Below are 23324 nucleotides of genomic sequence, written 5' to 3'. Positions count from 1 at the left end.
AGCTGCTAAACCTTGTAAAGACCTTAAAAAGCAGAACACAGCCCGATGTAAAAGCTGAGCGGTGCGATCAGGTGAAGGTCAGGCCTCGGCCTCGGTGTGGTCGCCGGGCTCCTGAGCGCCGTGCGGTTCACTCCTCATGTGATGCGTTCCCGGCCCAGTCGTACCGCAGCCAGATGGGGCTGAATCAAAGGAGGAGGCTGACTAATAACACAGTGTGAATCACAACAGTTTTTAACAAGGCTCTTTGTGCTTTGCCGCAGCAGGCACGTGTGCATGTGTGGAACGAACCGGCGCGGAGCGGATAGTCACCAAAATACTCACTTATAAATGCCTTCGCCTCAGCAGCTGGGAACACGGACACAAATAATACAAGCGGACACATTTTACACCACTGGTGGGTTTTCTCAGAAAGAAATTTCATTTTAGGAAAAATGCCAAAGTTAAAGCGTGACTGGTGGCTTCAGATCATCTATTCCTGATCAGACACTTGCAATGGTCTATCGCATAGAAACACAATAAGATTGAATATTACAGCTGATGAATCTCTGATTAATACTGGTGGCATCCGTTTGATGGATGGAGGATCATGTGTGAATGCACCAAAGGCCAGAAGTCACAGTGGGATTGATCCTGTGATCGGATAGGATGATATTCTTGGTGTAAATTAACCTGCACATCAATCTGACTACTTTATTCACTGGTCATGTAAACGGGACAGTCTGATCTGATTGGTTGCAAATGTGTTTTACAACATGCAACATGCATGGATCTATATTTAAAAAAAACCCAACAAATAAGTTTCTTGGAAGAGAAAAACTTCAGAAATGTACTGAAACCGCTGATTTTTTTCACGTTGACGTTCATAGCGACGTCGCTTTTTGATCCTTCGATGTCGGCTCTTCCTATCATTGTGAAGCAGAATTCACCAAGCGTTGGATTGGTCACCCACTAATAGGGAACGTGAGCTGGGATTAGACCGTCGTGAGACAGGTTAGTTTTACCCTACTGATGATGTGTTGTTGCAATAGTAATCCTGCTCACTGTTTGACAGGAAGCCATAAAGAAACCTTCAGCAGCCGTGATGATCTGGATTAAACAAGAGACAAAAGTGCGACAAAGTAAAACATTCTTTGTTCTGGAAAGCAACAGACCAGTATTATGAATAAAACCACCTCTTTTTTGTCTAAACTGTATTGAATTTGCCTGTTGTAAATGAAAGAGATTGTTGCTAGAGTACCAACACATTCAGAATCATCGATTCACATCAAGATTTCTCAGACTCACTCGTTAAAGACGCTTAAATCACTTTGTGTGCAGTAATAGTTGTTGGCTGTCTGTTGGACACCGTTCTGGGGTTAAAGAGGTGGATAAACCTGCTCAGCAGAACAAAGCATTACCTTTGCTCATATATCAGCGTGCCAGCATTAAATGTGTAAAGCATCCAAGCCATATGCTGACCTTGTAACCCCGTGACCCCTTGAGTCATGCCAGTAAAAACCAAAGAAAAAAAAAATCGCCCTCCACTGGACAGCTGCCATGGTTTCTAAGCAACTCACGCAAACAGCAGGAAACAAGAGGGGAGCCCACCAGAGGGGAGATAAAAAAGTTTAAAAAAAAAATAGCAAAGGCAGCGACTCGAGACAGGAGCGGAGAAAAAAGAGGAAGAAGTCGAGGTGGGTGTCGGTTCTTCTGCACTCCGTCGCTGGCCGATCTCCAGACAGCGAGTGACCTGCTGCTGGACTGTAATCCAGGATCCAGCTATTTTTACTTGTTTTATGACATGTCAATACCAACGCCAAGGTCAGATCGGAGAGTCGAATGCAACAGCGGCCCGAGTGTCACGTCCAGCCTGAACGGCAAAACAAACGGACGAGCAAACTAAAAATCCCTCTAAAGTTGACTTAAAGCTTGAATTAGAGCTGTGAAGAATGCAATCCCATAAAGCAGTTAGTTTTAGGATTGACCAATATGTTTGTGATCACAGTTGCTATTTCACCAAGCTCCTGTTTACTGGAAGAACACTGTGTTGCTAATCCGGAATTTCCTCTCTCCTACTAGCTGTAAATGTGTGTAATATCAATAATATCCTGTATTTAGCGGGCCCGCGGTGGAAGGGCAGCTTCAGATGAATGGTTTGTCTGATGGTTCCTCACAGAGCCACAGAAGGCCACTGTCACGGACAGGAAATCTCTCTGTGACGGACTGAAAATCAGGCACCAAGATGAATTTCTCTGAAATATTTGTTCCAGAAGTGGAATAATTCAATAAGCGCATGGACCTGTGGCAATAAAGTGCACAACAATAAAGTAAATAACTTGAATATGTGTCAACAAAATCATGATGCTGTTATTGCAGTTCATCCTTGCAGGAATGTTGATGTACACACACACACGCACGCTCACACGCACGCACACACACACACACACACACACACACACACACACACACGCACACACACACACACACACAATTTCCAGTGTTTTGTTTTCCACTCATATGTAAGATGTAGTTGGAGGTCACTGGGTGGGACGCCTTCTGATGGGACTTATTTTTCTTAATGCATGTTTCTGCTTTTTTAATATTCCTAAATCTTTTTTGCACTCTTTTTCTGGTATGAATTTTCTGTTTTCATAGTTTTCATTCTGTCTGTTCTGGGTGATTTGTGTTTGCAGTGTGACTTTAATAACGCACATCATCTATCCATCAATTCCGCCGTCAGCGGTCATATTTACATGACAACATCTCAAATTAAAGCACATCGCTTTTTACTGGCTCAATAGACTGTATCACCATTTTATCTAACCTTTTTTCAGGAAATGTGTATCTCTACATGATTTTTTTCATGGCTTCCAAACTCAATTAAAAAAGCAAATATAGAAAACTTTCAATTGATTTTCTCACTGCTCTCAGTTAAAACAGTTCAGAGCTCAGCCCATACTGTGGAATCAGTCTTTTAGAGCATCTTCCTCCTGCTAACGGCTCAGGTTATGCGTTGCAGCGAGCTGACAAAGCCGACGTGTGCAGAGAGAGAGATTGAAAAGTAACACTAGAGTTAATCTTCTTGTATTTGGTGAAAGTTGAGTCAAAAAAGTAACTTCACTACTTATCAGCAACTTACAGCATTCTGGTTTTTGTTAACAAAGCTTTCAGGATTTATTGGCGCAATTTCCACAAAGAGACAGGAAGGCACGATCTCTGTGGACGATTAATCCACTGCAAGCAAATCTGCAGAAAATAACAGAAGTTACCTCGAATTACATAAAGGATTTAAAAGACTGACTCATTGCAATGGACTAAAATATATGGATTTTTTTTTTTCTTGCCCTGCTTGTTTCCTTCCCTATAAAAATACTATACGGCCCAAAAAAAGTTGCTGAGCTAGCATTGTGTGTGTGGCAGCCATGAAACAAGACAGTGCTGAGCAGAGCCTCCGTGGGGATCAGTAAAGAAGCCGCTCCGCTGCGGCGCCGTAGCATAACCTGCCGTCGCCTCTCACTGCTTTGCTTTACTTTAGCAGAAAAAAATAAAAGGTCACCAGAATCAATAAGTTCCCTCCTGCTGGGAGTCGGAAAGCACACAGCAAATATTATGGCTCTTTCATTACCGAAGGCTCGGGAGATACGGAGTCATTCAGAAACTGAGAGGCCGACTTGATACGGAGGCAGTAATGCAAAGGTCACGGGGTCACGACCATTTGATGACAATCAGAGCATTAATAACAGTCTGAACTCAAACAGTTTGGCGTAATGAAAAGTGCTGGACGTCAGGGAGAAACGAGCCGCAGGTTAAGAGTTTTAACGAAGACTGAAGACTTCTGGGAACTCTCCTGGGTCAATTGGGCCGAGCAGTGGGGGGGGGGGGGGGGGGGGCGTCCAGTGAGACGACCTCTGAGGAGGCAGGGTTCACCATGGACGTCTCACCAGTCCACAGAGAGACACACACTCATCATTCACACTGATCGCCTATTTAAAGCCAGTAATTAACCTTAAATGCATGATTTTGCATCAGACAGATCTCAGATCAGCCTATTCATCATCTGCAGACTCAACACGCTTCGCTTTTCTGACTTGGACCAGGAGAATGAGTCACCTCAGAAACAGAATCAAATGGATCAAAGTGGAAAACTTTGACATTAAAGTATAACTTAATGAACATGTGCAACGTGCAGAGATGAAAATAAGGTCAGGATGAGTGTAAACAGCACTTCTCTTTCCAAAATGTCTTCGTCTCTTCACTCGGCAGCTCTCTGCAGGTGACGGTCGGCTGACGAAGAGCTTCTTTGTGAATGTTTTGCAGCTGTTACCTGCGGTTTTTCACACTATCTCATTTCATACTTTCATTTGAAATTCATCACTTACACATGATTTTAAAATTGCAGTTTAATAAAGTTTTACTCAGACGTTTTCTTTCACTAATCCACGTCTCTGAAAAATTTTATGAACAAATAAGATGGATTTTTTTCCACTTCCGACTGAATAAAATTGGTGTCTTTCACCGTTTCTGGTGGTTTTAGTAATTTCTAAATCAGCTAGCAAATTGAAAGTTTTCTTTCATTCAAATAAGCCTTAACTAATTTTGGTAATTATTTTGGTTCGACTTTAACAGCCTTTTTAACTCAGTTTGTTTTTCATTTTGTTTTTTATTCATTTAGTCGATGTTTTTGTTTCCGTTTTACCTGCTCCTATAGTTTTAGCTATTTAGGATTTTTTTTTCTTAAGCAATGATTGCATTATTTGCTGTTTTAAGCCATATAAACCAAAATTGGTCTGCAAAAGACTCCAGTCCCGTCCACCGTGCCGCCAAGCAAAATGTCAACTTTTCAAAGAAAGCATTGATTTTTTTCTTTTATAGTAGACACAACACGGCGCTGAGACGTCAGTGAACATCCGCCTCAAAGCCACGCCGTCACGGTGAGTTTGTGAAAACATGCAGAATGCAGCAGTGTTTCTGGACGTCGGACCAGAAGCTTCCATTAAATCTGGCATCACGCCGACAGACGAGTCATTTTATCTGTCTCGCCTTGTGTTGCTTTTAGAAACTTTGCTCATTTTATTTTGCCTTTTTGTGCTTTTTTTTTTTGCCAGCAGATAAAAGTCTTTCTGGAAATGAGCCCGGTATGCAAATAGAATAAAAATATTTTAAAACACACACACATATATTTAAATGTCACTTTCTAAAAGCCTGCAGGAGCCGCTGTAGAGGGCCAGTAGAGCCACATGTGGCCCCGGGGCAGCAGGTCCCAGACCCTTGAGCTATACATTTTTTATTATGATTTCTAATTAAAACATGAACAAGAGCATGCTGGGAAAAGCCCCAATCCAAATACCCCCTGTCCCCAGAAAAAGAAGAAGGAGAAAAGCACCACAATGTTGACATGGAGGATTTACCGGTTCATGGGTGATGGAAGTAACGGCAGCGGGAGTCCAGGTGGGTGGCGCCGGTGCAAATATTCCTCTTTTTAAAAGTGAAACCTGTGGACTTTTGTGGGATTAAATGTTTTTGCTAATTTGCCACAAAAGAGCTTAATGCACATCAAAGATTTGCACAATATTAATCGAAAATTTAAATATGTGTACATATTTAGAGCGATCCAGAGTGCAAACCCGTCCTGTCAAACAATGGAAACAATGTGTGACAAATCATCTCCGCGCGCTCGGTGGACAGGATGATTCAAGGCGGCCGGAGATTGGGCTCTGATTTGCGAGTGACCCGGCCGCCGGTAGAACCAGGACTCCGGCTGCTCCGGACGACAGAGGAGTGTTTTAATGTCGAGCAGCCAGGCTTCAGAGCCCCGCAGTAAAAATGGCCTTGGCATATATGCTTGGGTTTAAATCACTGTAATGGACCTGGATGTGACAGTCATAGGCTAGAAAAATGAAACCATCCACCCTCATAATCCCATAACCATTACTGGGGTTTGAAAACTGAGTGAATACACATTGGGGTCGGTGGTGGAAAAGAAAAAAGAAAAACAGCGCTTACATCATTGTGTTTTGTTTAAAACGGGCAATATGGTCCTCCTTAGGCGTCTTTGCCTGAATAATTATCTGTGCTAGAACTGATGTAGGAAAATTGTCTCACAGGTCGTGCGCCTCTGACCTATAGAAAGTGTTATTGGCCACGGGTTCTGAATTAGCTGCACATGTGGGTAAGATACAGTGCCCATGGCGGGGCTCTTATCACAACTCACACTGTCAGCAGAAGCATTCGCAGAGAAAACAGCTCTGACGGAGCGCAGTAATAGATCATTAGTTAGAAAAACACCGTTCAGACGCTCCAGCCCCGCGGAGCAGTATTCAATCCGCTCCATAACATACAACAGAGAGCATTATTACCATAGTTTTATGATTTAGCTTTCCCTCTGAGTTGGTGTTGTTTTTCTGGGCGTGCCTTATTGTATGGTTTCTTTCCTCTGTTTGTCTCTTGAAAATAATCTCAACACAGAATAATGAATATAACAATGCTTCCTGACAATAAATCCTATTACACCAGGAGGTCCGTTTATTCTCCTTTTAAATGGTGCCACGTTTGTTAAGTCCTCATCTTAAAAACAAGTTTCAGGCATCAGGAAAATCCATGGATCAAAACTCATCACATTTGCACTCATGTTGCATGATATTTACAGAATACTCACTTTGAATTCACACGACATCCACTCAACGTAGACGAGAGTCACCCGCAACAGTAAAAACCATGCATTGTCAATATCATTTGAACTGGAACATCTGTCTATACATCTGGGTTGGACACATGTCTAGGTTTTGTTCTGTTTGAATTATATAGTTTCAAAAAAAAAGTCCACTGTGCACCAGCTGTATGATGAATGTTTGTCTTTAAAGTTTAATGAAAAAAAAAAAATCTGGGGAGGAGAAAACAGTTAAATTGCACAGGTGTATTCAGCACATTTGATTTTCCATGTTGGATAATCACATATTAGCCATACAGAGGCATGTAGTGGTTCAGAGTGTATGTACCACTACATTATGATATTTAACTGTCTTCTTAATTTAAATGATGTTGTAGTCCTGAATGTGCGCCACACATTGTTTTCCCACTTGCACTGTATTGATATAGGGTCTCCCCAGACCCGAAGTCATTTTTACTCACAACCGACATCTTATTTTTCATCTGTCACACTTTCAAGAGGTTTTTTTTTTTCATTTGTAATAACACTGAAAATTTTGCAAAAACAAAAAAGTCAATTTCTCAAGTGAAGAAATTACAATCCCCAATCAATGATATGATATATTTTGCAAACTCTGCAATTTCGCTTTGAAATTTGTCTCAGATCAGTGAAACAGGTGTCTCGGGAACGCATACATATATATGAGCATATTCATGGAAGGAAAATCATCTTTCCTGCTGGTTTTGTCTTTCAGGACTTTCAGCTTTAAGTGAAGCATTTATCTCACTTATATCAAAGGAAGAGTGCTTCCAATAAATGACAAAAAAAAAAAAAAAAAAAAAAAAAAGAGCAGCATGTAAACAGTGCCTGGGAGGCGGCATGACACAGCTCCTTCCTGATTTTCTGAGGACACACTGAACTTAGTCAATGGCCGTGTGACAATGACGGCCGCTCGCCCCTCCGGCTTACGAGACAGACTCGAACGCCACTTCCCATTCAGAAGAGGAATCTCGGAGGAAAAAAGAGCCGGTGGCTAAACATACGGCGGCGTCCAGACATGCCGAAGATAGCTCCCAGCAGTTCTCCATTGTGAGCACACAAGTATGCACCTCCTGTGTGCTGACAAACGGGGGGAGGAAAAGGAGAAGTGGGGAAGTGTGTGTGTGAGTGTGTGTGTGTGTGCTGCCATTCACAACTCGCCTTCATTAGCCGCAGACTTCTTCATTTAGCCCCATCACCGCTCCGTACAGCAAAAAAAAGAGAAGAAAGAAATGAACAGAGGTGGCTGGTAGCGGCGTCTGCGGCTGCGGCGCTGCCACTTCTGATGAGAGCCGTAAACAGCGGGCGCAAACGGGTGTTTACCGCTAATAAAATGCAGCCCGATTCAAGTTCTGGCTGAAAGAAAAACTTAGAAAATAGATAATAACAGTGTAGGGCTCTCAAGATGCCAGCGTGCACTTTTCCCCGGAAATGTCAAACATGAATTATACGTTGTAAAAAAAAAAAAAAAAAAGAGGATTAAGTGTGCAGCTCCAAGGGGAGAGATCGGTTTGGGATTTTTATGTGTTGCTCAGATTCGGAGCTGCACCTCTCTGGGTTTACATGTCTTGTTAGTGTTCGTGTCCACATTAATATCTGCCTCAAGCTGGAGCGTTTTTCGTTTTCCCTCTTCCCCTGATGGCAGCATTCCTGGTGTCTAGACCAGGGCTACTCAACTTACCATTGCTCGAGGGCCACATAGAAAAACATTTCTGTTTGCGTGGGCCGCAACCTAGGTTTGCTAATTTATATGACTGAATTATGTAAAAGACATTTAAATAATGTAATTAATATTCAATAATGACATTTTAAATGCATTACAATAGAAAGACAACTACATTAGTCTTTTGTAAAACTAAAATAAGACTTTGTTGAAAATATATTACACTAAGCCTTATAGATCTATTTGTGGCTGTTTTCTGCATTTCCAATAAAAAAGCAAAAAGGTGAAATGGCATGACATTTAAAAAAAGTCAGATATCAAATTATAAAATGGGGCTTTATTCACAAAATATGAATATACTTACTACACATATGAGCACTTTTTGTAACAAAACATAAGTATTTTAAATATTTTTCAAGCAATGCGTTTGAGAAATTCACTAAATTACAACAAAAAAGCAGGTCTTTTTCCACAAAAAAGTAAATAAATTAAGGGATTCTTTACAAAAATAATTGGCCTACTCCTGCAAAAAATAAATGAAGTAAAAATGAAATCTTGTGCATCACAAAAAAGATCACTGGTGGCAAAAAAAAAAAAAAAAAAAAAAAAACAATCATTGTAAAGCATACAAACATAGCTCTGCAGGTGATTACTTTTTGGAGAACAGTGACAGAAGAAAAACACAGGTGTGCATTACTCACAGAAATTGTGCCCAACAGCAGCCCTACAGAAGGTCACAGCTAAAACAATTACCCTCACCTGAAATCAGGACGATGTATCACATTTCTTAGCAAAGTCAAATTCACGTAGGATTAATAATAAGGAAAACAAAACTTTCGGAAGTGTCTCAGTGACAGAACAGTGTCAGTGTTGTCACAGGTTGAGTGGTGCAGTCCTACTGTAATAAATTCCTGACAGCTGTCGTGGTGACGCTGAAGATTCGCTCGTTTAGGAATGGACGGTTTTTGGCAAAGAAGGCACACTGGCTTGCTATTTACCTCCAGAAAAGCAAATTCTTCCTCCCATGACGGTTGAACTTTCCTGTGTTCATCACATAACTTTAGTTTAACTTTACCGGCGGCAGCCATGAACTCCACAGCGATCAGTCTTCTTTGAGTCTTTTGTTTTCGGCAGTGAGCAAACAGCCTATTGGCGCATTACCGCCACCAACTGGTACAGCCCCACAATTGCAACACTTATCTGCCTGCTGTCAGGAGGTCAAACACACTGCCCTCTGGTGTCCGCATATCAGAAACGTTTTTTTCCTCATTAAAAGTCGATTTTTTTTTCACTGCTTACAATCAGCCGTGGGCCGCACCGTTACAGCTTGCGGGCCGCATGCGGCCCGCGGGCCGCGGGTTGAGTAGCCCAGGTCTAGACAAACAAATACGACAGCACGAAGCCCGCGGACTGGAAGAGCCAAAGATCTGATTATTTATACCTGTCAAGATCTGGTCCATCTCTTAGGTGTAAATCTTTTATGGGGCGTTCTGAGAAAAGTCGCCAAGCTGTAGCCTCAATCCGAAGCCAAACCGCTGCTAGTAAATATTACAGAAGCTGGCAGAAAACACAGCGCTCATGCTACAAAAGCCACACTTGTCATTTATGATATCATCAAGCCGAGTTGGCAGAGATTTCCATTTCTTTTTTCTCTTTTAAAGGTGATGCGCTGCACCAAAACAACATACCAGAAGGATAAAGTGGTTGAAACCGAGGAAAACTGGAACGGGGGGTTATTAGCGAGCATCGCACATGTCCTCCGCCAGGCAGCGAGAAAGCAGAGCAAGGCAGCAAACACAACGGCGACGGCTCAATCCCGACAAATGCAAAAGCAGTGTGTTTTTGTTTACAGGGACACGAGGAATGATCGTTCGCTCGTAAATCGGTCCCTGATGCTCTCGGCAGACTTGCGGCGGCCGCTCGGTGCGTGCGGCGTCACGGGGGCCAGATGTAGTAACGCCGTAAATTATAACCCAGCATTTCCACAAGAAGATGTAAAAGAAAAGACTCCAGAACAGCCTGTTTCCAGCCCCGCTCCAGATACTGAACACAGGGGAGAGCAGAGCGGCCAGCGGCCCCACTTCAAGACCACCGGTCCAATTCCAGTGAGGAGAAGAAAATACACGTCACACTGGTGGATCAGACGCGTTTATTTTTCCTCCGCTTCTTCCACGAAAATACTTCAAAATAATGTTTTGAAAAACCTGTCAAGACTGGTCTATCGAACAATAGTTTAACAGACCAGATTTTCCAGACGAGACATGAGCTGCCAGAGAATTTCAGGCCCCGTTAATAAAACAATGTTTTGAAAAGTGAAAAGGGAAAATTTTCGCTGTGTGTTGGGGGTGCGTTTACACGACAACAGCAACTTTTTGAAAACGGCTCTAAATATGGAAGTTCTCGAAAGAGCTCCGACTTTTTCTCCATTGAAGCGGGGGAAAGTTTAAAAACACTTTGACTTTGTCTAAATAGGGAAAAAACAAATTAAAAAAAATGCTTTAACTTTTTGTCTGAGGAAAACGGGGAAAAACAGAACTCTTCTAAAACGCTGCAACAGGTGCTGCTGGGAGAAACTTTTATTTGTTATTACTTTAACACCGTTTATTTAGTTATGACTTTAATAGCTGAATTATGTGTAATCTGAGTATTTACTGTTGTCAGAAAATAGTTGTTTCCACATATTTTCCAAACTAAACTTTGACATCTTCCAGATTTCCATTGTGTGAAAACGTTTCAAAAGTTTGACTTTATTTCATTCAAAATGAAGGATATTTTATGTAAGTTGTCTAAATTGTCATCATACAGATAGAGTTGGAAAATATGTTTGCTTTATTATCAGTTCATTTTCAAACAAATTAACAACAAAAAAAAAATATGAGCTTTATATGTATTGATAAGCTAAGGATATGAAGACAAGGAAAAAGAAAATAATCAAGCAAATCCTGGTGAAGGAAGGTGGTGGAAGGAATCTACAATCTATTTAATCCTACTTCCTGTTTATCTTATGATTAACATGACCCCATAACCATGGTTACATATCTGGATTCACCACACACTGTACAACACTACAACTCGGTGATATAGCGCTGTGTGTGTTAATTTGCTGGAAAAGTGATCATTTTAGCTCTTATGCTTTAAAAGCAGTGAGAACAGACCTGAGAGGACAATATAAAGAGCACAAATGTGTGAAATGAAACATGATCGGAAAATGAGTGAGTGCAGGTGTGATCAATTTAGTTAGAAAAAAAAAGACAGACTTCAAAATACTATCAAATACAATCACTTGTGATGAAGATAAATTGTATGATGACCCTGGGATTGTCAACCATCATCTGTCGGCACAAGTCTTGTAATGAGAACAGGTAAGATCCAGAAGTGTGTAAAACGTTCGTATCATGAGCTTCTGGGTAATGTTGAAAACACACAGTGACGCTGAAGAACATCCTGGAAGCTTTCTGGGAAAAAGGAGGCCGAAGCTCTTTCTTCAATTTGGATACTTCTCGAGTCACAAAGTCTTTTTTAATATGCAGTCTGTTCGTCTCATGTTTTTCTGCCTCTGTTTTTAGTTATGTATCATTTCTGCATTATGGCAAACGTTAGAATAAGTGTGATTTCAATTAAAGCCACACTTGGCAACTTTGTTTTTTTTTACATAAAGTCTGGACTCCTGGAGTCAAAGCACCGTGCAGACTAGCGTTTGAACCTCAATCCGACTGCGTTGAAAACCAAATGAAATGTTCCTGATATCAGAACCGGGTCGAGTTACTTCACCTACACTCTGAGAATCATCAGACCATCTTTTTTAATTGATTTATAGGCTGATCAATGTCCCGAGGTTCCCTTCAAGTCGTGGGCAGACTGAAGCTAATGCCGCTTTATTCAGTATCACAGGATCCATCAAGATAAGCCGTCTGACTGCCACCGAGCGGCGAGCCCCGCCGCCACGCTCACACTGCCAGGCTTTTCTCTCTTTCTCTCTCTCTCTCTTTTTTTTTTCTTTTTTCCTACCGCTGGTTTGTATCATAATTCATCTCCCAAAGTATGTGATTGTGCTTTTTCATCTTTGAGCTCGTGCTCGCACCCGGGCCAAGCCGCAGCCGACGCCAGAGAGCTACTGTAGGCAAAGAAAACACGGCGTGCAATTACTTTCCCCCTGTGCAGTTGTGCTCACGCCTGCGACCCCCCCCCAAAAAAAGGCCGTCTGCTTCTGATTATGGACGATCATCCTCCAGCTTGCCAGCTACATTTCAGACTCTTGGGAGACTCTCGCTCCCTTTTCCTTAAAACCTGGACCCCGTTCAAAAGAAATTACAATGCAGCTTGTCTAAGCTGCTGTTAATTGCACTCACGGCAGCTCGCAGCACTTCTGTTACAACGGCTCTCTTCTATTTGTCATCATTACTTCGACACTATTCGTAACCCACATTAATGGAGAGGCTATTTTAAGTGCTCTGTACATGCAGAAAGGTTTGCACTCAACAGATCCACTCATTACAGCCGCCCTCCGTTTGAAAAGCGTTGTAAAAGCGGCCATCGTTACGACTCGGGGCGTCATTCATCAGCGTGAGATTACACTGTCCGTGATATTGAAACTGCTAAAGTGTCTCTATTAAGGTAATCGCTGATGATGGCATTCAAATAGGTGGAGAAATTTACATGTCCAGCAGTGTTGGCCATGCAGATTTGAGTGGCGCTCAGGGTGCTGCAGCCTGCGGCTCTAGAACCACAGGTTTCCTCTGTATTGGCTCTTGGAAATTATACCTACAACAATTCTGTTATCTTTTTAAAAATACATTTATATACCTGCCTTATTTTGAAAAATTACTCCCTTTGCTAAAGCCTATGGCTGCCATTTAACTAAAAAAAGTAGGCGACGAACAGCTAAAACAGGGGGGGAAATGTTACAAGGTGGACTGGTTAAACATAAAGTGGATTAGCTAAAAGAAAAAGTTTGGAAAGGTCAAGTATCAAACAAAAATAGGTCAGATAAAATGTTTCACAGGACATCAAATTGTTAAAGTAGGCCAAGAAATCTGCTAGAAATGGCTACAAAAAAATAATAATTTAATTCCAAATTCAGGAAACATCAGGAATGCACTTTTTCAAAACTCCTTAAATAACTGCGTGATTTTTTTTTTTAAAAATGATTTAACATATTTTGTGGCTCCAGAAGAATTTTATTTAGTGGAAAGTGCTAAAAATATCTCTTTGGATGGGAAAGGTTGCAGACCTCGGTGCGATAAACGGTAATGGAAGTGCAATCAAGGAACAAACTGTCAAGTAAATCCCGGTATTTTCCTCTAAACTGTGACTGAGCAGGACGAGGCCCAGCCGCAGATCCATCGGGGACCGACCCGATACGAAGGAGTGGAAAACAGAGATGCTGACGATCACTGAGTGTTTGTGCTGTCAGTGGTCAGGGATGGTTATTTTGGGAGAAACTGTGAAACCTTATTTCCCCCCCAAAGAAACACAAGGAAAACCAATTCAGATCTGACATTTGATAGCTTCTGAGTTTTGATTCTAATCATGGGGATTGGAAGAATGTTTGAATAATGTTGATGAGCATATAATGACAGGACGGCCAGAGTCAACAAGCGCAGTCATTACAGTGGTATCAGTAAAAGTACAGCAATACGATGCTTTTGGAGTTCCTGGAGGACACCTCCAACCAAACCCACCACTCATACCTCTCCTTCCATGGGGAAATCAACTGCTTTTACCTCAGGAAATCTATAAAAAGGACTTTGCTGACGGTCCAAAAAGGAGAGATTAAAGTTGGGAATACTGTCTGTACATCATTAATAGTTAAACTACAGTGAGCTGTGAGGTGGTGCAGTGGATAGCACTGCAGACTGGGCGAAAAGTGCTCCAGTTTGAGTCCAGAAGGACGGCCAAGATGTACAAAAATCTCATTTCGTGGCAAATAAAATAATATAAACAGCTGCAGTAGAGTTTTTCAGCAGTAAGAATATATCACTTTTTGGCACTGACTTCACTGTAAAATATGGCTTTGTTGTTCCAGGCTGCGATCTCTTTTACGCACACACGCACAGGACGGCACGCACGCACGCACGCACACGCTCTCGCGCACGGCTCCTCCGCAGGGATCCCGGGCTGAGAGACATCATCAGGCGGTCCGGGAGGCTGCGGGAGCCGCGTCATCCGCCTTGGATGGGCGGCGCGCCGGCGGGAGGACGGAGGGTGTTTTCCAGGTTTAAAAGCGCCGGAGCCGGCCCCTCCGACAAACCGCTCCGCGTCACCGACCTGGGGAGGCTCTTTAAAACACCTCCACCGGGCTGGAACAGAGAGCCGAGCTCACCTCAGCCACGGCTTCCCCTCCTCCTCCTCCTCCTCCTCCGCAGCCTCTCTCCGACTCCGCGTCGTGCGCCCCGGCCACCGCGCTGCACGCGCCTCAAAGTTCCGCTCCTCTCCCAATGATGCTTTTATTTAACGTTGCATGAAGTGAAGCAGTTATTTTTCTCTTCCATCCATATATTTTTCGGGGTGTGACACTCGGTCCTGTGAGCTGGAGAAAGTTGCGTGTCGCTTGTTGAATGCAGGATTTCTACAGCCCGTGCGCTCATTCCAACTTCAGCTTTGGAGCCGCAGCCAAGGAGCGGACACTCCAGCTTCTCAACTCTCTCACCGCCGACATGAAGTCTGCAGAAGAAGGTAATCCGTCACATTCTTTATTTTCGATTGCCGCTGATTTAAAAAGTGAGCGGACAGCCGGTGGAACCGCGGCTTATTGCTCGTGCACGAACTGTCAAGTCGGGGTCAAGAGCTACATTCGCAGCCAAAAAGCTCTGCCAGGTTCAGTGCACAGTGGTATAACCTGCAACCACGGGCTTGGACTAACATTTAAAGTTTATTTAAATTCCTGACATCAAATATTCTTTTGTTTTTTTTTTCAAATATCACGTTTTCCTTGCGTATTTTTTTTTAATTCAGCCAAGTCAATAAAAAAAAAATCAACTTTATTGGTAAAATTATGTATACTCTGTGCAATAAATGAACCTTTTAGCCCAGCGCTTGACTTTCTGTGACTCATTTGCATCTGCACCATTAGGTGTCCCCAGATTTCTATGCAGGTGCTTCTCATCATACTGTAATGAAAGCTGATGAGTTTCCCCTGCTGCTGTTCTCTGCACTCTGCCTCCTATCAGGTCACGTCATTTTAAGCTCTCTGTTTTAATTGGGAACTATGAAATTAGACTGTTTCGTTTTCCAAACAGTGAGAAGGTCAGAGATCAAGCAGCCTTCAGGAGTTGGGGAGATGTGCGGTGTTCAGGTTGCAGTTTGCAGGCGACTGATTCAGAAGAAAGTCCTTCTTTCTCCAGTTCTTCAATATTTATGTTAGTAAAATGTGATTTAGCTCTCTGGGAGTCGGCGTTGGTGCATCTCGCCTTAACTCTCGGAGCTGATGTCACTGTCTTTTCTGGGGATTTTGAGAATTTAATTTTGTCTTTGAGGTTTGAGACGGACGGGTGCAGGCGGCGATATTATTCATTTCAGCCTCTCGGTACTAAGCCTTAAATTGGTAACAGACGAGTGTGTGTGTGTGTGTGTGTGTGTGTGTGTGTGTGTGTGTGTGTGTGTGTGTGTGTGTGTGTGTGTGTGTGTGAGTGAGGGCTGTGATCTGTGTGTTCAGGGATGCCGGGTAGCTCGCTTGACAAGGAGACGTGCTTAACCACACACAGATTCAGCAGCACGCCAAGCGCTGCTTTACTGCCACACACACACACACACACACACACACACACACACACACACACACACACACACACAGATCTCTGTTGGTGTTTTGCCACGGCCCAAAGTCAGCCATGTGTGATAAGTGGCCCCGGGGTTCAGTTCCAGAGGCTGCAGATGACTTCTGTGGGCGAGCACCTATCTCCCTCTGAGGTCCCGTCAGTCTGAGCCCGGCCTCCACCGCGGTCCCTGTGGATACACCCCGGCCGTCCTTCAGTCACGCTGGTTTGCTTGTGGGGAGCAAATGTTTTTGATCATGATAGCATAATTGAGAGGAATTGGGGAGGACAGAAAGAGCACGCTGTAATCTGTGCGATAGAATTTTCAAATGAGCTTCTTACGCCACACTTTGAGCCAGTTGGAGTGTGACTCATATGGGTTTTTATTTTCCTCTTTATTCACTTCGTCGGGTTAATTGTGATCGGGTGTGAATTGTGTTATCTCAGCAGGTTTGAAGCGTGTGACCCGAAAAGAGCAGGGTTTGAAGACCTTGCGTTGCACAAAAGTGAAAGTCTGTGTGTTTGCGTGGGTGTTTGAAGAAAAGTGTCGTACGCAAGTTCAGGAGGGTTAAAAGAAAAAAAAAAAGGAAGAAAAAAAAAATAACAGCTGCTGCAACTTCGAGCAAAGTCAGTGAGGCCTGAAGGTAGGAGGTGTGTCGCAACGGGTGGAGTGGGCAGGAGATTCTCATCTGTTCCAAACAGGAGAAAAGCATCAGAGAGGGCTGAGATAGAGGCAGACCGAGGTGCAGCGACTGGGACAGACATGAGCTTCCAGCATGAAGAGCAGGAGTTTGATTTTGGCTACATGTTCGAGTACAGCCAGCGTGTCCAGGAAGAAGAGAAGAGAGGTGGGTACTGGGGGCAGTGGTGGCCGTCACCTGGGAAATACTTAGAAAAAAAAAGTTTGATTTTCAGGTTTTTAACAGTTTGAATATTTCTCAGATGTTTAAAAGAAAAAGTGAGTTTGAACTTCCAATCTACTTGTTATTAGTTCGTTCTGTCGTAATGAATGTATCGGCCGCACATTCACCTCTAAAAATAGACCCTCATAAACTAAATTTACCTTGCCTACCCACATATTGTGCGATGTGTGACCGATTTGTCGTTTCATGTGATCCTCAGCGTTGTGGTTGACAAATATAGCGCGCTGCATCAAGGGGATTGCCCTTCGCTGGGTTTCAGAGCCAGCGCTCCGTTACCACTTTAACCCTGGTTGGCCTGACTGTTGACACAGCAACGGGCTGCTGCCAGCTCACCCCACCAGTTCGCACGTTGCCACACTCGCCCGTCTCGCTTCTCTTTTTGTTTTCCTCGCGCGGCATCGTCTGCTCGCGGTACACATCTGTGTGTAACGCTGCAGCAAACTCTCCTTGACTTAATCACAAGCTCAGAGCGATGCGAGAGTGCTGTCAGTTTTCCACAGGGGAGGGCCTAATTCACTCAGTGAGTGATGCAATCAATCAAATAAAGCATCCATCAGCGCTGCTGGAGGAATTCCTGTAGAGTACATATGACAGCAGGGCGTGCCAAACACAGCCTGAGATGAACTGATCAAACAAATGGAGTGGCTGTGCAACGTGCGAGTACACAACTACTACTGCTTTGAGAAGACTGCTGAACTTCTCCAGATGTTCAAAAAGCTGGGGGGGTTGTCAGTTTCTGAAAACACCTACTGGTAGGGTTTAAGGGTATTATTAAGGTAATAAAAAGTATTTGCCACAAAAGTATTTTAATTCTCATCACTTTTTATTGTTAAATATTATTTAACGATTCTTAATTTCTAACAATGTGCTTCCTTTTCAGATGCATACAGCTACACACCAAACGTGAGCCTGTCCCTTCCGCTCGGTATGGGCAACCCCTGCCTGGCCACGCAGTACCACACCTTGCAGTCAAGCCCGGTCATCTCGGTCTCGTCTTGCCATCAGACGAGCTACGGCTTCCAAAATGACAACCACGCGGCATCGGGCTATTACCTGCCACACGGCGTGAGACCCAACGGGGCCCCGGCTCTGGAAAGTCCTCGCATCGAGATCACGGCGTACAGCCAGTACCCAGAAGACGAGGAGAACAGCAGCACGGAGGACCACGTCATCAAACGAGGCGTCAACTCCATCGTCACGCTCACGCTGCCCAACGCAGACGGCTACCGCGATCCCAGCTGCCTCAGTCCCGCCAGCAGCATCTCCTCGCGCAGCTGCAACTCCGAGGCCTCGTCCTACGAGTCCGGCTTTTACAACTACGACAACTCCCCGCAGAACTCCCCCTGGCAGTCACCTTGTGTGTCTCCCCGAGGGTCGTCTTCGCTTCTGTCGTGCCCACACGCCAGTGGCCCCGCAGGCTCCCCTCGCCACTCGCCCTCCACCTCCCCTCAGATAGGAGCCATGGCAGAAGAAGCCTGGCCGGCGCAGCCTCGTGGCTCCAGGCCCAACTCCCCGTCCTGCAGCGGAGGCAACGGAGGAGGCAGCTGCGGCGGCGGCGGTGGCGGTGGCGGCGGCATGGGGAAGAGAAAGTACAGTTTTAACGGCACTAACTTCCGTCAGACGTCGCCCAACCAGTCGCCGACCCCGTCTCCACATGGCTCCCCCAGGGTCAGCGTCACCGATGAGAACTGGCTCGTCAACACCAACCAGTACACCAACTCCGCCATTGTGGCCGCCATCAATGCTCTGACCACAGACGGAGTGGTAGACATGGGCGAGGGAATCCCAATCAAGACCAGGAAGACCATGCTGGACCACTCCCCCTCCATGAGTCTGAAGATGGAGCCTGGTGGCGAGGAGCTGAGTCCGGAAGGAGAGCTCTGCCACGAGGACTACCCATCCCGAATGGCCCTCAAGAAGGAGAACTACTGTGGAGGATTCCTGGATGTGCCCCAGCATCCGTACTCCTGGTCCAAACCCAAGCCTTACCTCAGGTAATGTCTCAAAACTCTACCATGTGTGCTGTGTCACAGGTTAGAACAGCATCACTGATAAATTACCATGAGAAGGTCGATACCTGACAGAAATTCATCCCGCCGAATACCCAATGTTTATCTTTTTGTTTCCACATTTAGCCTTGTGTATTTATTGTGAGGTCACAATTGTTTGAGTTTATAATCTTCAAAGGCCTTATCAAAAGGCAGATTTCCAAAGTTACATGCTCTTGACTTCCAAATGCGCTCGCTTTGAAGATCAAAACTATTTCATAAATCATATTTCACAGTCAGGAATTGCCCGGCCTCTGTGTGTGTGTTTGTATGTGTGTGTGTGCCACTGTTGCTATCACAACCCCCACACAAACTTCCAAATACATTCATGCAGTCAACAGTATCATTGGTTTCTCTCCTTCAAGCAAGGTAACTTTTTTTTTTTTTTTTACATTTCTCACGTTTCCATTGTGGCATTTCCCCCTCAATCCAATAGCGGTCTTTCCTGTCGGAAATCAAGTGTTTGATTAAGATAGTGAGCAGCAGGAAGTAACGGTGACAGGCCTGACTGAAGGGGAAGCAGTCTGCGAGTTAATCAGCCGGCTGGTAACGCCGGTCCTCCTCGCCATCAGCCCATCTCCCTCCTTGTGTAGCTAATGTGATGTCATGCTCTGACTGGGTAGATAAAGCCCTGTGGGGGAAATCGGTTCATTTTAGGTCAACAAACAGCCCAGCAAGTTCCACCGAGATGCCAGAGATTGGTTTCAGCCGAGCCACCCTCCAGGTCAGAGCTCCACGTTTGCCAGGCATCCGGCGCTGAGAAATATTGTCTTGCACGGGTTTGTTTTGGTTGAGATATCTCCGTGGTGTTCACATGGGAAGCTCTGACTCTCCATCTCCAGAACAATGATGTTGAAGGAGGCCAGCCGTAGCTCTGTGAAAGAGATATCATGTGCTGAGGGAGGGCGTGCTGCCGAACCTCGACTCTATTGTCCAACTCGATTGTCTTGTGAAAAAATGTGACTGTTTTGGAGTTTTACACTTCTGAATGTCAGTATGTGTGAGGTTTGTTTGCGTGCCCCAGATATGTCTTCCGTCCCACTGTCACTTTCTTAACTCCCAGTGTCCCTCTTTCCACCTGTCACACTATAATGCAAAACGCTCTGCTCTCTAACCAGGGCACATTCGTCTTTCATTTATTTTTCATTAAAAAAAAAAAAAGGCCACTAATTATTACCACAGCCCAGGGAATTATGCACATCAGGGAATGACTTCAATTGATTAGATTATAGACCATGATGAAATGGGGAAGGATCAAGCCAGTTGGATTATAGCTAAAATGTCCCAAATTTGAGGTTAATGTAAAGCGAGTTTGAAGCATTTGGATTCAGACTTCCCCCGGTGTAGGAACCCACAGATCCCTGGAAAAAAGGCGCAACACCATAGTCCTCCGTGGGCAAATCACTTGATAATGGAGAAAACAGAAAGTGCATTTAAAAAAATCCATGTGTTCTTGTGGTTTCATTCCAAGTAAACTGGAAATGTCTTTCAGAAAGGACTAACCACACATTCAGTGACTCGAGTCCAAAAACCCTGCCTGCATGAATAATGATTTACTGTTGTGTGTGTGTGTTTTTTTTTAAGGCAAAACTACCATAAAATGTCTGCTTCACCTAATAGAAACCGCTGTGCCATGTCCCCCCGCAGCCCTTCCCTGCCAGCGCTCGACTGGCAGCTTCCGTCCTGCTCTGGACCGTACAACCTCCAGATCGAGGTGCAGCCAAAGTCCCACCACAGGGCCCATTACGAGACCGAGGGCAGCCGCGGAGCCGTCAAGGCGCTGTCCGGAGGACACCCCGTCGTGCAGGTACGTCACCCACGCTGCCGTCAGGCACGCAAAAACAGATCCGTGTGACAGACCGTGCACACTTTCATCCCGCCAAAAAAACAAGGCTGGCTTTGTGTGACTCAGACCGTGCAATGAGTTACAGCCATTACAGCATAAGTGGTAACGAGCGCACGTTGATCGGCGGCAGGCCTTCCAGCCAAAACACAAACTGCTGACGGTGATGTTTGACTGATGCTGACTGCAGGACAACATTTAGTCACAGAGTATCATCAGTGCAGCCATGACATTTCTTTAATCAGCCGAAACTTTGATGTCCTTTTAGGCTTTTTCTCAGAACAGGATGGTTGGGTTTCAATTAAAAATTAGATATGCACAGAGTTACTTGTGAAACCATGGTAAAAGAAGCCATTGATACAGATAAAAAGAAAACTCGTGGGATTATGGTTAATAATAAGTATTTTAATGTTGTACATAAACATGATGTTAATATGATTAAGACTGATTTGTTTAGATAATTCTGTCCAGTGTATTCTATCTATTTGATTGCCAAACCTGATATATTCCTCCATCAATACAGTCAGATTGGTTTTCATTCAGAGGTCTTTATCCAAAATCTCATTAATATTGAATGTACTAAATGACCAGACGGGACGGACATCTGACAACAGAGGTGTCCAACATAAAGGTCATGGGCCTAAACTGGTCTGCAATAGGCTCCAATCCGGATCACCAAACCACCAAGCAAATTGTAAATATTTTGACAGAAACGCTGATTTTTTTTTTTTAATAACACATTTCTTAAAAGTAGTGAACACGACCAAACCATGAGACCTGAGCTGAGATATCGCTGATGCTGCCTTGAAAGCCAGCTAATTACTTAAAGCCATGCTGTCAGAGTGAGTTTGTAAAAACATCCATAATGCAACAGTTTTTTGAAAATCTCACCTTATTTTGCACCAGAATGTATCAGTGGAAATTATGTTTTATTAAGATTGTAATCATTTTCTGTAGTAACTGTGTTTTTTGCAAAAATATAGACATTTTAATCATGCATGCTCTGCACTCCAACAAAGAAAAACTCTACAGTTTCAATTTCAAGGTTGTTATTTACCAGTCCAGCCTGCTCAAGGTGAAACTGTGCCATATGTGACTCCTTAAATGAAATGTGTTTGACATACCTGATCTATAAAGTTTCTCAAATACTGATGCAATTGAGCAGAATATTGAAGATTTCAGTTGTTGCTTGTGTTATGAATGTTTCCTGCACCTGGAAGTCAATGAAGTCCTGCAGCACCGTCCTCATCTCAGTTTACCCAAGGTGGGGTTTTAGTGGTGTGTGTGTGCCTGTCCGAAATGTTGAGGGTGACTTTGTCCTTCATGCATTTGATGGTTTGGTTTAAAAAAAAAAGAAAAAAACATCCGGGAGCCTCTCGTGGGCCAATTTGGGCCCACGGGCCTTATATTTGACTCCCCTGGAATAGTGTGATATATCAATGACAGCTTTCATGCATCCATAGAAAAGTTGGTGGTCCGCTCCTCCGCCCTTGTCACGTATTGAGAATCTGAAGCTGTAAGCGCCGCCGTTGTTTTGTAAACAGATGTTGTCAGAGCCGCCCGGTGTTCTTCAATGTCAAACCGAGTCGGCAGCTGTTGGCCGACGTGTCGTCACAAACTGGCCTGTCAGCCGTCAGGTTTTCTCTGTAAACACGGCTAATTATCCCCCCTCCGTTTCAAGCCTTTGTATATCAACATGCGGGCAAATCAACATCTCGCCCTCGTGTCTGCCCAGTTAAGCTTCGAGGCCGGCCAGACTCGACCTGCCAGCCTGCACCGCTGTAGCAGGTGAGGCTGCGTTTCATTAAGGTCACACCACTCTCCTACTCTCTCTCCCCGGGAGCTCATGAGCCAGGCCCTCGTGTGTTTCTGTTCGCATTCACATTGGCCATTCCATTATTTCACGCTTCATGGGCACCGATTTAACACAGATTTTTATGAGGATATTTACAAGTCCTCCTGCGTGCAACAATCAATTATGAGTAAGTTGTAGCCACGAGAAAAAAATACGTCGACAGCTGCTCTGCCATCACGCTCCCCTGCATACCTCACATTCTACACTTATGTCTGCTCGTGGAGTGATTTATACCTCCAATATTTATGGGATGTGCAGTCAATTGGGCTCTCTTGACGGTTTTATCGTAATAGTGGAGACCTCAGTTGGCAGAAAAGATAAATCTATAAGGATTAGCCAATCATGTGTTCATGCTAGAGAGTGAGATGTAGAAGAACATTTGAGGTGTCCTTTGGGGGATTTTTGAACCCTCTCCAAAACCAGACTTTTGAAAGTCTTTGTCACGCTCTCGGTCTCTGTTGTGTTGTTGTAATCTAAGAGAATAGGGCGCTGTGCAGTCCCCGGTGCTCTGCGGTAATGAGTGGCAGGCAGTGGATGGGTGAGGTGCAGTCAAGGAGAATGAGTCAATAATGAC

At 44.2% G+C, this 23324-nt stretch overlaps 1 protein-coding gene across 3 annotated transcripts in view; it reads left to right on the top strand.

Moving 5' to 3' along the window:
- Nucleotides 1-14833: 14833 nt before the first annotated feature.
- LOC115396936 (nuclear factor of activated T-cells, cytoplasmic 1) overlaps nucleotides 14834-23324 on the top strand; it is a 64604-nt gene continuing 56113 nt past the window's right edge. For all 3 annotated transcript variants that reach the window (XM_030103022.1, XM_030103019.1, XM_030103020.1), the window contains exons 1-3: nucleotides 14834-15002; nucleotides 17885-18998; nucleotides 20700-20859. In XM_030103022.1, the coding sequence (XP_029958882.1) occupies nucleotides 14885-15002; nucleotides 17885-18998; nucleotides 20700-20859 (1392 nt within the window). In that variant the 5' untranslated portion in view covers nucleotides 14834-14884. The remainder of the gene's footprint in view (nucleotides 15003-17884; nucleotides 18999-20699; nucleotides 20860-23324) is intronic.

The sequence above is a fragment of the Salarias fasciatus genome, chromosome 11, assembly GCF_902148845.1.
Source record: "Salarias fasciatus chromosome 11, fSalaFa1.1, whole genome shotgun sequence".
In the NCBI taxonomy this organism is placed as follows: Eukaryota; Metazoa; Chordata; class Actinopteri; order Blenniiformes; family Blenniidae; genus Salarias; species Salarias fasciatus.
The sequence above is the reverse complement of the archived record's forward strand: the minus strand, read 5'-3'. Positions and strand labels throughout refer to the sequence as shown.